General features: G+C 38.7%; 1 protein-coding gene and 1 long non-coding RNA gene across 3 annotated transcripts; one reads left to right on the forward strand and one right to left on the reverse strand.

Annotated features, from left to right (window-relative positions):
• Positions 1-1,122: 1,122 nt before the first annotated feature.
• LOC133710137 (uncharacterized) lies at positions 1,123-4,719 on the forward strand. 2 transcript variants are annotated; one of them, XR_009846521.1, is made up of 4 exons: positions 1,123-2,957; positions 3,033-3,147; positions 3,249-3,319; positions 3,866-4,719. It is a non-coding gene; the product is annotated as an uncharacterized LOC133710137 (long non-coding RNA). The 2 variants fall into 2 exon arrangements; XR_009846520.1 differs by having other exon boundaries at positions 1,123-3,147.
• Positions 4,720-4,871: 152 nt separating this feature from the next.
• On the reverse strand, positions 4,872-9,069 carry LOC133710135 (probable aldo-keto reductase 2). Its single transcript, XM_062136143.1, has 5 exons — positions 8,684-9,069; positions 8,398-8,598; positions 6,169-6,341; positions 5,969-6,071; positions 4,872-5,410 (listed from the first exon to the last, which is right to left on the reverse strand). The coding sequence occupies exons 1-5, from the start codon at positions 8,894-8,896 to the stop codon at positions 5,072-5,074; spliced, it is 1,029 nt and encodes a 342-aa protein (XP_061992127.1). The 5' UTR covers positions 8,897-9,069; the 3' UTR covers positions 4,872-5,071.
• Between the last annotated feature and the right edge of the window lie 5,549 nt (positions 9,070-14,618).

Raw genomic sequence — 14,618 nt, forward strand, 5'->3', positions numbered from 1 at the left:
TGTATTGAGCATAGTGAATGAGTTTACTTATTGAATTATTGTTTCAATTTAATATCTAAACTTGGTATAATGTAATATTTGACTCTAAGGAACAAGTTTGTATTCACATTGAGGGTTTGGGACATCTTGGTTGCTTGCGTTAGAAAGAAATTTTTTACAGGTATTAGTGTTAATGTCCGAGCCATCACACTGGAATATTTATATTCGATTGAAATTTTCTATTATTTCTGCTTGAAAATCGGGGCGTAACACGACCCATTTGCTTCGGGGGCCAAATGATGAGGCCTAAATTATTACCATTGTAAACCCAGTTGCAAGACCAGGAGTTAAGACTAGGGCTGGGCTTGGGTCGGGCCGGGCCCGAAAATCAGTAAGACTGAGACCGAGACCGAAACTATCGGTTCGGGCTTTTTTAGAAATGAAGACCGACAAAAACAGAACCCATTCGGGCCGGTTCGGTCTTTCGGGCTTTTCGGTCTTTTTCGGGCCCAATTTCCAGTTCAACAAGATTTGCCTGTTTTCCCTGTTTTCCAAACTGCAGTTCTGCACTTCTGTGACTTCTGTCACTCATTCTGGTACCTGGGAGACTAGAATGCATATCCAAATACCCAATAATCTCATTAACATAACAATAATCATGCATTACTACAAGTTTATACTTTATAACTTACAACACAAACTCACAAATACATTGTCCATTGTCCAACAGAAAACAATCCAAATTAGTCAATCATTTCAACCATGTGTTATTGTGTTCAATGAATTGAAATTCAAATTTTAAATGGTACTACAACTGCAACAGAAAGAGGGACACAATTTCCAGTTTTGCACAAATAGCTGCTCGGCCGGCTCCCTGGGCAGCAAAATTAGTTCCACGGTGACAAACATCTCCATCTGCTATCTGAATCAGCCATGGCCTTAGAAGTCAAGAAAATATCTTCCCTCTTCAGTGAACCCTCAAACACAAACCCACCACTCTGCCATCAGTGCCATGTCCTAGATCAAGAGGATTGATCTCAAACCTAATTTTATCACAGATCAAGAGGATTGAAAAAGTCACATATCAAGACGATTGAACAAGTCAAATTGAAAACCCTTAAATCTAGATTACTCACCGAACTGAGTTGCGAGGAGCGATGACGGCGACGGCGACGGGAGAATCGAAACGGCTAAACGGCGGAGGCGAACTTCTAGAGCTTCGCATCTAATCAAGGAGTCGCTGGCGGAGGAGGATTTCAGAGACGGAGAGTGGTGCAGTAGCTGGTAATGGACGGAGAGAGAGTGAAGGGTGAGACCATGAGGGAGGGACTGAGAGGGAGATTTCAGAAATTGGGGCTGAGATGGTATCGACTCGAATCCTCGATACTATCGAGAGAGAGGGAGGCTGAGGTGAGTGAGGTCGGGTTACTCGACTGCAAGAGACTTAGCATTTTAGGGTTGTTAACTTGTTATTATTATTTTTTTTAATATTTAACATATTATTATATCACCCAATCAAGGACTGACATGTGGTAACTGATACATGAAATCGGGTTGGTTCGGGCTTTCGGTCCCTGAAAATGTGAAGCCCGAGACCGAACCGAAAATTCCTATATTAAAACCGAACCGAATCGGGCTTTTTTCCTCAGTTCGGGTCGGGTCCTCAGTCTTTCGGGTCCGGACGCCCACCCCTAGTTCAGACCCATGAAGAGGTGTTTTGGTCAAACAAAGATAAAAGACTCCATTTGACTCTACCCTGCTCTTCCGGTATGCTCTCGGTATGCTCTGTATTTTCTTTTTAGCGCCTATCTATATACCCTGTTCTGTGCGTATTGCATCTTCTCTCTGCTTCTGGTTTTCTCTGCTACAAACTTGCACTTTTGTCTGGTGCACCCCTCTCTCTTTCTCTAAGGAAATATTTCCTCTGTTTCACTTTCTTCCCATGTTCGTATCTTAAATGGTGTTGTTTTTGGTGTAGCAGAGATCACTTTCTGATGCATTTTGGTTCTTATGAGTAGCTTTGTTAAGATTTGCAGTTGATCTCATTTGGCTTTGTCAAGCTATGAGTGAAATAGTTTTGGCATTCAGTCAGTGGGTGATCATTGCTCTTAAGAAGGGACCTGTTCAAATCTCAGTTTCAGTGGGTGGAAGGAAAGGAGGTTGTGTATATGGATGGAAAATGTGATGCAAAGTAACGCCAATCCTCAATGAGTTATATCAATGATCCATCCACCAAAGCAAAGGTAATACAACAAAATATTGTAATGAAGGAATAAGTTTAGTTGGAGCTTCAAGGGTTGTACTGCTTGACGTTGTATGGAACCATGTGGAGAGGCAAGCTATATCCCGAGCATACTAATTGGGACAAATAAATTGTGTTCATCTACCATCTCCTCATGGCTGGGGCAAGTGAAGAGGACAAATACAGCCAGAAAGTTGAGAAGCATTGGTTGTCTGAATTGGTATTTTCTTGTTCGGATACAGAAGCTGATGCCAATAAAATCCTTCAAAGACCTTACCGAACTAGTCATTAGCATTTTCACTTAAGCTGACATTGTGAGGAGTATTAGAGTTCAGTTTGTCACATCAGAGTATTAAACAAAACTTTAATCGAAAATAGTTTTATTAATGCAATCTGTTTTGAATTTGAATTCAAATAGGTATGGTTATTTAGAGAAATCCATCAGACAAAGATAAGGAAGTTATGAGACAGTTCCATAATGGAGGAAACTACCTTAACTGCTTTTCTGATATAATGGGATTACAATGTCTTCATTGATCCCTGCTAGAGCACCAGACCTCAATCAAATTGTCCCATTAACAATCTGAGATCAAAGGTGAATCTAGGAGAAGAACAATGGAAGGAGGCAGTGGATCTAATTTTTGTTCATGCAAATGTGTAGATATTAGGACAGATATGCTTCCGCAATCTTAATATACTCTACGATTACTGCTGCACTCCTACAATGCAAATTACGGTATATGTGTTTACATGTACTTATTCTGAGATAGTATAGCTAGTACTCATTTTGTGTAAATTCTTACAATCCCAGCTGCAGTCACAGAGGACAAGATTTTGGAAAAGATGGTTCAGTATGAGAAACTCAAGCATATATTCCAAAAGATAACACCACTAGATGAAGCTTCATATTTGGACGAAGAATTTGAGTAAATCTCCTTATCTCTGATGCTGAATTCGCAGTTACTTCTTTACCATAGATTCTACTACATATGTTCTTTAATTCTCTTATTTTTATTGGGTCTGACAGATGAAGATTCTAAAGCTTCTGGAGCTGTTATCTCATAGAAGAGGTATTTTGAGGATGGGAAGAATTATGCGGTACGATATTTGTCTAAATGACTAGCCCAATAGTTAAGTATATTCCTCATTGTGTTGGATGATATCTGCAATAGTTGTGTTTTTGTTGGTTATGTTTTTATTGCAGTTTGAGGAAGAAAGAAATTATCTAAACCAATTTTTTTTTTTTAAAGAACGTAAAAAAAGCCAATTGACACACGCATAAGTGTGTGTTAAGAGGCTAATTTTATTTAAACTATAGATTTGACTTGGGATGTATTGGTTTTTAATTAAGAATGTCTTAACAGAAAATAAGAACTGGCATGGTATAACAATAACTAAGATGATGAATATTGTCATCTTGTCATATAACTGGCATTGTATGTTATGACATTTTTCAGTAACTCAATATATCGCATCCCAGTATCGGAAATGATTCCTCAAATGAATGACTGATCTTTCGATTAATCAAAGACACATTGAAACTCTGTAGAGACTATAATTTATGAAGCTTTTGTAATTTTTGTGTAGCCATACTGTAAAGTTGATAAGATTTTAATTGTTTCCTCCCTTACACATCTGATACAGGTTCAAAGAAGCAAGGCATTGGGAGGATCATCAACTTTCTATCTTCCAGTTTCTTACTCGTGTTATTTCTTTGTTCTTTAAGCAGTGTTGAAGATCACAGCATCTAGATAGATCACACTCTTAGCCGTTTATATCATGCTTGACTCGGCTTAACGGTACTCGTCCCTATGTTCTAGTGTATCTATCATTTAGGTTTAATGGAAATATTTAGATCAAATTCTCGGAATTAGAAGATAAATTTGACAATATTTTGGGAACTGTGGATGTCATTCCAATAGCTCAAATATGTATGTTGATTTTTTTTTTTTTTTTGTCTCACATTAATACCAAGGAAACACTTACCGACCCACACATGAACACACGAACTATCACGTGTAAGAATGAGTTTTATCAAATCTTGATTTGACTCGCATCGGTATGACACCCGTCCTGTCCTCAAGTTGATAATTAATAAAACTACAAATACAATGATATTTCGGGACCGACACTTATTGTAATTGTAGTCTGGGGTTAATCTAACCCTAAAACTTTTTTTTTTTTTTTTTTTTTGGTCAAAGATATTCATTGAAAAGAGGGCAAACAGCCCAGCCATACAACAACAGAAAGCCAAAAGGCTAAACTGAAGAGAAACAGAGCTCTCATAGTCAAAGCCACATGAGGCAAGACAAGACGAACAACGAACAGACGCAACAAACAAAACAAGTCTAAAGAAAAGCAAGACATGAAGGAAAGCAAGATTGATACCTAAAACTGAAGTTGATAAAATAGAATTCTGAAAGTCATAGTTGGTTGATCTAAAGCTCAAGTTGACTAAGGAGCTTAATCTAAACACTGTTTAGTCCCTCCCACCCATAAATATGTTCAAAATTGATGTGGATGAAGATGTGGAAAAGAGGTTTAGGTGCTATTGTTTGTAATCACGAAGGACATTCGATGGCTGTTGTCTAGACCAACTTGTGGTTTCTTGGCAGTTTTTGTAATTATCAATCATTTGCAAGTAAAAACATTTGAAGCTAAGGCCAAATCATCTGCATCACTACAGATAATGTGTTGCTCTATATAATAACATGATTAAATTTGTGCACAAAATGCTTAATGTCTCAAAGTCACACGTATCACTCGGCAAAACCATTTATTGTGAGAAGAGCAAGGAGAAGTACGCGAGGTAGAAAGAGGCATTACAATGACATGAGTCGAGGCACATACTTAGGTGGCCTTCCATGAAGACAGTGGTGGAGTTTCGGAGTTCTTCCAAGTACTAAAGTCATTCTGATACCGGTCACCCTTAACAGCATCCACAGAAGCAAAGGATTCAAGCTCAGCCATTTCCTCTGGTGTCAGTTTCACAGACAAAGCTCCAATATTCTGGTTAAAATTCTCAATCTTGGTGGTTCCGGGTATGGGGCACACATCATTTCCTTGGTGATGAACCCAAGCCAGTGCTAGTTGAGATGGGGTGCACCCCTTTCTCGCTGCAAGATCACTAACCCGCTCGAATATTGTTTGATTATGCTCTAGGTTTTCAGCTTGGAACCTGGGTAGATACTGCAACCAATTGAATCAATATATGAGAATTCAAACAAACTACTTGATCAAAAATGGCAAGGATCCAAAACGCATATTGAACATGATGCTTTCTTTCCATAGCATATAAACATGAGAATGCCTTGTTTTATTCAGTTTTATCACTTGCCACAAAATTTCGGTAAATGTCTGGTAAGTAGGGAGAAGCTGATATCTACATGGACTTGGTCTAATAAAGCGAGGGAGTTACTCCGGATATTTCTTATCTTTAAACATTATAAAATGAGCATCTAAGAAAATTAATCATTCAGTGCCCTGGACAGCAAATAGATTAGGGCTACTTGGACACCAGAATTGCAAAACTAATTTTGTCACTTCCACATTTTCGCTGGAATGCAGACTACTGAGTGAAGACAATGCGATGGCACTAGGAGAGATTACTTTGCAAGGTTAATTACAAACTATCAAGGAGATAGAACTTCAGGACATTCATGCTAAGACAATAATGATGCTACATATGTTTTCCTTATTGAATGCACATGCACTTTAGAATTAATATTTGGGTGACATGTTATAAACCTTTCGGAAATCATCATTGGCAAGATTTTCAACGAACTTAGCCCCAGATGACAGGAATCCTCTTCCTAGAGGACTGTATGCAACAATACCGATGCCAAGTTCACTGAGAAATTTAAGACAATAGTATTAAAATCAAATAGTATTGGAATCATATGCTAGCTACTTTATGAAGAAAGTAGTTAAGTTCCTTCAAGCCTCACCGACAAGTAGGAATAATTTCTTCCTCTGCATCTCTTGACCACAAGGACCACTCCAGTTGTACAGCTGTTATTGGATGAACAGCATGGGCTCTCCTTATTGTGCAAGCAGAAGCCTCAGACAGACCAATGTACTTTATCTTACCTTCTTCAACGAGTTTCTTAAGCTCCCCCACCTAGTAAAAGACATAACAAAGTAATGTAAGAAATGACAACCATGCCGAAAAAAACTGACTATGCATGTGCAGCGAGTAACAAAACATGAATAGGAAGAGAGACAGCTACGAGATAATTAAACAGCAGGTCTTGGGATTATTTAAATTTGACAGGATATCAATCAAACAATGATAGAACCTGGTGGTTAAACATGTTTAACAAATGCTAGTTCACATGTCTGTGCACACTTGATTCAAGCCACATTCCTATTGGTAACGATAGTATGGCATGATGAAGGAATTTAAGAAATGAAGATGTTCTTAAAATAACAGAATCACGATGCATCTCAGTAAAACAAAATTAATAGTCTCGTAGGACAATATACATGGCTACAAGAAAATACATCACATGATATGTTTTTACAAATTTGGACATCAATAAAAAGGGATGATCTTATTTTCTGTTGCTAGGATAGCTACACAATTCCAAACCAATAATAGAACCATAATTTAATACCAATTTTGCCATTTTGGCCTTAGACAGCTGAGGTCCCCCATTCACCAAAATAAGAAACTAGTGAATACTACTAAACTAGTTTACTTGCTCGTAATTGCAAGCATTTTTCTTTCTACTCATTTTTAGTTTGTTAATGGTCCTTGTTAATGTTTCTATATATTCATTTAATTTTTGGTAAATCAATTTCTATTAATAAAAACAGATTGCCCAAGCCCTGTACAAACTAAATCAAAGGAGTAAGCAAGAAAACAACCTAACTAGGAGAAAAAAAAAATATTCCCAAACCCAGAACCAAATTCGGCCCCAAAAAAGAGAAACTAAGAGTCCTAGGGAGCTATATCTCACGATTGACACTCTGGTTCTTAGAAATGTTTAAGTTTGCCAAGATAGAATTAAACCTGAAGGTGGCATACACTACAGCTAATAGTGGTTATGATAGACTTGAGAATTACAGTGAGGGGTTCCTTTTGTTGCTGAAACTTCGGTCATGCGCTCCAACGAGATGCTATATACAGTGACAACTAAGCTAATCATCAAAAGAGTTGCAGCAAGGGTTTTGCCCATCCAACGGTCTGCAGCCCATAGAATGAACGAAAGACATGGATTGCAAAGCCAAGGAATGCCACTGCGCTGTAAAACTAGCTTAAACCCCATCACTATACTGATAACAGTCAATAAAAAAGTGGTTCCCAGATTCCAAAACGATACTACATAAGACAGCAACTGGGTTAGCTTGTAGAGACAAGGTAATGATTCTATCCGTCTAATGGCCTTCCATGTAGAAAGAAACTTGCACAACCAGAGAAGCTAGATGAGAAGATAGAGGCCAACTCCACCTAATACCATCAGTAGCAGAATCCGCAGGAGCATAATCCCGGATTCCAGAAACTCAACCCTTACTAGTGTTGTTGGTAATCTTGCTGATACAGTTATATAAGTCCTGCCCTGAGTTCTTCATCACTAAACTTGGACAGTGTGAAATTCTAGTTCTCTAAGTACACTAGTGAATCCTGCTATTCTCTTGCTTAACCTCCACTCATTAGTATCTTGTATAGTCCAAGTCCTGCTCCTGCTTCTGCCCCTCAAATATCACATGTGAGAACTCTCTATCTTTCTCTCTGACTTCTTTCTTATCTGTGTATACTTGGTTTTAACTTGTCATAATTAATGTAGGCTGCTATAGTAGTTTGTGGTAATGAAAACGACGGAGGAAAACAGCTGGATAAACTAGGAGCAAGTTCTAACCAAAAAGAAAATTTTTGTACAGCCAGGTCTTCCAAAAGACAAGCAGCGCAAGTGCTACTTAGGAATATCAATTACACAGCTTTCTCATCAACCAACTCAATGCAACTCTAAGACAAGCAGTTAAGCCACTACTAGAAAATCACAAACGAGAGACAAGTGAGGAATAGTAACAGCATCGGCGACTTCAATAGGCCTACTTGCTGATTTCTATTGATTCTCAAGTAAGATTACTAGACACATGTCTTGTATTTTCTCAATGCAGTAGTAATGACAACATGTGACTGTAATCAAGGGGGATCAATGAAGAAAACAAACCGTGACTTCAATGGGGAGACGAGTGTCGATCCGATGCTGATAATAGAGATCCACACAATTAACACCGAGGCGTTTCAAGCTTCCTTCACAAGCAGACCTGACATAAGCCGGATCGCCCCGAATCTCTCTCTTGTTGTCCTCAAAGCTGATACCGAATTTCGTGGCCAATTCAACCTTGTCTCTCACCCCTCCACTCAAAGCCTGCTCCGTCAATTCAAATCAATTCCAAACAATCCCATAGCAACAAATCAATAGTAATCAATTACAAGAGTGGTGAAGGACATACTTTGCCGAGGAGAATTTCGTTGGTGTGGGGACCGTAGATGTCGGAGGTGTCGAGGAAGGTGACGCCGGAGTCGACGGCGTGGTGTATGAGCTTGATCATGTCGGCTTCGGGCTTCGGGGGCCCATAGAAGGAGGACATGCCCATGCAGCCGAGTCCTTGAGCTGAGACCTCCAGGCCCTGTGACCCGAGCTTGATCCTCCTCACGCCCGCCATGTCTATGTGATCAGAAGTAGCAGAAAGAGAGAGTGAAGGAAGAAGAGAGTGATGAAGAGTGTTTGGTTGAGTTATATACAAGTTTGTTAGGTGAAAAGGAAACAATTTGGTGGTGGTGGTGGTGGTGGTGTAGGCGTCAGCAGTGAGGTGGTAGGTGAAGAAGAGGACTAGAGGAGGCTCATTTTTCAAATAGTGGAATGGGATTGAGGTCTTGAGGGGATGGCGTAAGAGCGTACGTTACAGTGACCAATAGAGATGGACCGCTGACCAAACGGAAGGTTCTAATTATAACTAGGAAGTGTATGTATTTCATGCACCGTCAGTGCATAGGTACTTGCAATATGAATGGATATAATTTTTTTGATATTAAAATAGATAAAGGAGTGGATTAGATGAGTGGCTGTTATTTTTTTAAAGATTAAAATAATTACCAGTGCACTTACACAGTCGGTGCATACAATCACTGTTGTCCTTGCGAATAATGTGCCGACAGTTTTGTCCTTAATTATGTTTTACGGAATTATACAGTCCACCTGTACGATTTCTATGGCAATGGCAATGATGCTTTGTTTTTTTTTTTTTTTTTTTTGGGTCAGTTCAGCTTTGCTTTTTATTTGCACTTGATTTGAGTTGCTCTGAGTTGTTGGATTTTGTGATTTGTTGTTGTTGTAATTGTCAAAGGTTTGGTCGCGCATTGGCCTTGATTTGGTTCTGTGTGTTTTCTCCAAAGAAGGACAGCGATGTATAGAGACAGTGTGAAGCTTGATGCACAACCGACACATGTCCCCTAAACCCAATCGAATCGTAGCCCTTCTCTTTCCGACTCTTCTCTATTCTCCACCCATCAATCATAAATGTATGTCTTGCAATTCAATGCTTTACAGTGCCTTCAATTTAGTCTTTGACTCTAAAGATGGGGTACTTTTTTCAAATGTTTCAGGAGATTGTCTGAATTGCAAAAGAATTTGAGTGCCTGCAATCTATTGGATTCCTATTTTTGTTGTCTGTACTTTGTTCTTTTGAAACTACCGAGTATAAAAACATATTAGTGCGATATCTGATGTTTGTTTATTTTTTAAAAGAAATGTGGATTTCATTAAAGCATGTCAAGATGGTCATTACATATCATTCTGCTACCTTCAACTAAACAGATCAAAAAGTTGTAGTAAGAGAAATACTGTAATACATAAAAAATTAAAAACAGACCATCTATGTTCGAACTAATCGCTCACTTATTTAAAGTGAGCCTATAAACTATAGAGAATAGTAAGACATAGTATATAGGCCCCTATCCCACCTACCTATATTTTTTCCTTGCCCTTCAAGCTAGGGCTAGGAGGTTTGGCTGTGTAAATCAGCCTCAGAACATCTTCAGCAGCAGCTTTTGCCAGTCTTGAATGCTTGTTTATTTTCACTCTTACTTCTGACCCGCAAGACCCAGAACTAATAGCAAAAAACCACCATAGTGTAAGGCTCCAAACTAACTGCCAAGAGCCCAAATGCAAAACCCAAACCTTAATTGGAACATGGGCCCATAAGCTAATCCAGGGCACAATGAACGCCCCAATTTCTAAGGGCACCCAAGCTCTTAGAAGTCTAACGCCGATGGCCCGTCTTGCAGTGCCGGCTCCTCCCGTCCTCCACCAGGTTGCAGGTAGAGCCTCGACTTGGCCATCACCATCTTCTATAACAATTCTAGAATTAAACCGATCAAGCCCCAATGACCACACCACGCCAAATAGGCCATCATCTGGTTCGACTGCAACGTCATCACCAAGCGCAGCCACACTCTTCGTCAGCCTGACTGCAATACCGGCGCCGCCATAGCCCGGGACACCGCTCTTGCAATGAAACAATGCAAACTCGCCGCCATCCACCTTCCCAAAGCAGGGTGCAAAATATTTTTCTTCAAAATCGAGTTCGGGACACCCGACTGCGTCTTCAGTTCAAAAGTCTGAAAATCGGATCTCCACTCAGATTTTGACCCCCAAGGCAACTACAGGCCATCATTGAGCATAAAGTTGTCCACCCTGCCATTGATATTCAGTCGCGACCAAATACTCGAGTCACCAGCCCAAGGGAGCGGTCCAAATGAACCAGGCACACCATGATCAGTGCCATCAAAGGCCACGGCCCCAGGATCAATGTGAAGAGGCAGAAGAAGTTGATGAGAATGAACGACGGGTGGGGGACGAAGACGTCTTGACACCGACTGGAGAATCGGACCCAAAGGCCTTGGAATTGGAAGCCGGCCGGAATCGGGTTGCTCATCGCCGACACAGAGAAGCGACAGTAGTGGGAGCGCAAGAACGAGCGCAATAAAGAGAGAGAAGGGTTTCATCTCTTTAGTCCTTTTTCCTCCTACACTAATGAATTTATGAAGGAAGATTAATGACCAAAGCAAATTGGATACTGTACAATCCTTTTCTTAATTTTGATTATCTGATGTATGTTTATGTGTAAGCTTTTTTCTTGGTTATTGTTATGGATTTTTCTTACTATTTATTATATTGGTTTAAAGGTTTCCAGCTTTCTTGTAAACCATTATCTGCTATTCATGACAGTTAGAGTCGGACTTGACATGAGGCCTGTGAGTCGGCTGTCTCAGGCCCGGTGTCTCGTCGGGGCCTAATATTTCTTTTTCTGAAGGTATTTAAAAAAATTAATAAGTAAATAAAATGTAAGTTTTTTACCAAACAATGAGATTGATTTAGTTGGCAAGTTGCATTCCTTTCCTTTATGTTACTCCTATAGTCCTATACTAGGTTTGAATCTCATTTCTGTTGTGTATTTATTTTTCTTTTCAATTTTTATTTTAAATATTTTTTTTGGCTTTTTTTTTTCTATAAAAAAATATAGGTCCATTTTTTTTTCGCCTCAAGTCTGGGCCTGATGACAGTGCATAGCTGAAATGTTTCTTGAATTTTGTTTAGTTTTGAAAGAGCTCTAGCTTCTGCTTTATGCATGTGGTCGAATGTATTGGTTGGACTATAACTACCTAATCCATTTTAAACTCTTAGATTATGTGATCAGTGGTTATTTCTACAACTTTATTTTTGTTTGTTTGATGAGAGCCAACATAAATGAATGGTTAGATTGCATTAAATACACTTTTTGTTTATTAAAAATAAAGTTGATAATAAATATCAAGGGTTGAGATTATTTTATAAGAGTTGGGTCACTTGCACCGTCGGTGCATAGAATAATTTCCATTGTTTGATGCCTTTTTTATTTGAGTAGTCATTTGTTTCAGTTCCTTCATTCAATTTGGAGAAAAAGGTTTGAAATAGAAGTTGATGAAAATCTTCTAGGTGTTGTTGATGTCGACCGAGTACTTCAGATGAAGGATTTTAGAGAGGTGCATTAATGCTGTTTTAGTTGTTTGTTATATGCATGATTTAATATCAATTCTTTTATGTTCTCTTCTAGCTTTTTTTTAATGGCACTAAGTTTGAAAGCTACACTTATGGTCCCATTTATGTCTGCAGAGGTGGTAGTTTCATTGGCAACTGCTAAAAATAACAGGTCTGCCGCTTGTTTTCTATGTGTTCTGGTGTTAGTTGGCCATTCTTTCCTTCAATTTCAATTTTTTTTTAGTTTTTTTATTTCTTCAATAGTAATCTATAAAATTAATATATGTTACGGTTTGGTTTTGGATTTAACTATTCAGTGATATCAGTATAAACTTATTAGATCATAAGTCTTGTTAAACAATGGAATTCAAAGGGCAAAGATACCTCTGTCTTGAATTTCTTATCTCCATGTTTTGTTTTATATAACTTTGAGAATGTTATTATGTGTATGGAAGTCCTTCTAAATTTGTTTCGATCTTTGATTGGAAGAGGTCTGAATATACTAAGTCTATTATGTCATTATCATTGATTTTTATTCTGTAAACCAAACAGAAAAGGACTTTGGGGTAAGCATTCCTCTTTTCCCTATGCATATCAGTAGCTGTGGTAGAACCCTCACACTTTCTGTATATCTGTCTCCATGCCTCTCTCCTTTTAGGAAAGAATGCTTTCATACAGAGTAGAGCATAAAATTGGGGATAAACAGAATTGGTTTTTCCATTGAGGTTTTCACAGTACTCAGCCACCAAGCTATACTCTTCTATAGCTATTTTTCTAAGTTTAAAGTTTCAAACTAGCAAAGAATAATAGATATAATGTTATTCTAAGTATAAAGTTTCAAACTAGTCATTCAAGCTCTTCAAAATGGGGGTCAATATATACTTTCCCTAGTAATTTCACAACAAAATCAGTTTCCATTATTGTTATTCTACTTATGTTCTTTTTCTATTTTCAACACTACCATGATTATAAAAAAAATTTCAGTTTACTATCATGTGGTTTACACTCAACATCATGTTAGTCATTCTCATTTCCATTTAATCAGCAACACCTCTTTACTTTCAATTTCAATCAACCGTGTCTAATTTTTGCTGAGCCGTCTATGTTAACCGTCAAGTGATGATGTGGCAATGACCAACATGTTGAGTGGGCCCACTTGAAGGGCTGCAATTCACTCAATTTTCCTCCCAAAACTCAGATTTGCAAAAAAATAATAATAATAATAATAAAATAAAAACACTCCCGGTCGCGCTCTCCATTTGGCTCTATACAGGCTTCACTCTCAACCATACCTTTACTCCCCTCCTTCCTCATTGTCTTGTGCGAGATCTCGAATTGCTTGCCATAGTGTCAGCTTCGCCGGCCAGGCCAAGATCGCCTTCCTATTTCCTTGTGCGATGTGACCTCCCGCTCAATTTCCTCTGGGAGAGCTTCTAATTCGATCTTCGAGGTTTAGCTCTCTTTTTTTGCTTTAAATTTCTGCAATTTCAATTCGTGTTTTTGTTTTCTGTAACAGAGAGTGACAGAGAATTCAATTTGGAGAGTGACGGAGAATTCTATTGGTTTTGGCAGATTGCAAGTGGCGCTTTGGATTTTTCGATTTATATCCACTCCGCACCTGGTTTTGTGATCGATGAGTCCACGGCAAGGTCGCTTTTCTTTCAGGGCCGTCAATTGCCGAATAGCATACTGTTGGGCCATCCCTCCTTAATTGGAGGAAGAAGAACGTGGGAGGCAAAGAAAGAAAGCAAGACAAAGAAAGTGGAAGAGCATGCGGCAGACAAAAGGGAAAAGCATGCTGCAGGAAACATGGAAGGTGAAAGCAAAAAGAGAAAAGGTGAAAGTGAAAGGAAATGAATAGTGACTGTTCCTTTCACACCTCTTTTTTGTTTATAAAGAGCTGGAGAGAAAGAGAAGGAACGGCAGAAGTTCACAAAATCCTCTTATCGGCCAGCTTGTGTAGAGAGAGTAAAGGCAGTGAGTCCAAACTGCAGATAGAGAGAAAAACATCTTCATCCAAGTAGAGAGTGAAGAGTGTTTTACTACATGTTGAGAGTGTAGTTGTTGTTAGGTAGAAAAACAAGTGTGAGAGAGAGTTTCCTTCAAGTAGTGTTCTTGAAGTTGTGTATCTCTTGTACCCACATTATCATAGTGGAAGTTCTTGTTGTTGCTACCCCGTGGACGTAGCTAGGCATTTTGCTAAACCACGTTATATCTGGTGTTCACTTTCCTTTTACTCGTTTTATTTCTTTGCATATTATCCTTTTGTGGTTGGAGTTGTTATTTCCATTCTATTACTTTTCCCAACACATACAAGTAGTTATTCATTTTGCTTGGTTTTGTTTGAATTTCAATTTTAGTTTTGTCAA

The sequence above is a fragment of the Rosa rugosa genome, chromosome 5 (genome assembly GCF_958449725.1).
Source record: "Rosa rugosa chromosome 5, drRosRugo1.1, whole genome shotgun sequence".
NCBI classification, from domain to species: domain Eukaryota; kingdom Viridiplantae; phylum Streptophyta; class Magnoliopsida; order Rosales; family Rosaceae; genus Rosa; species Rosa rugosa.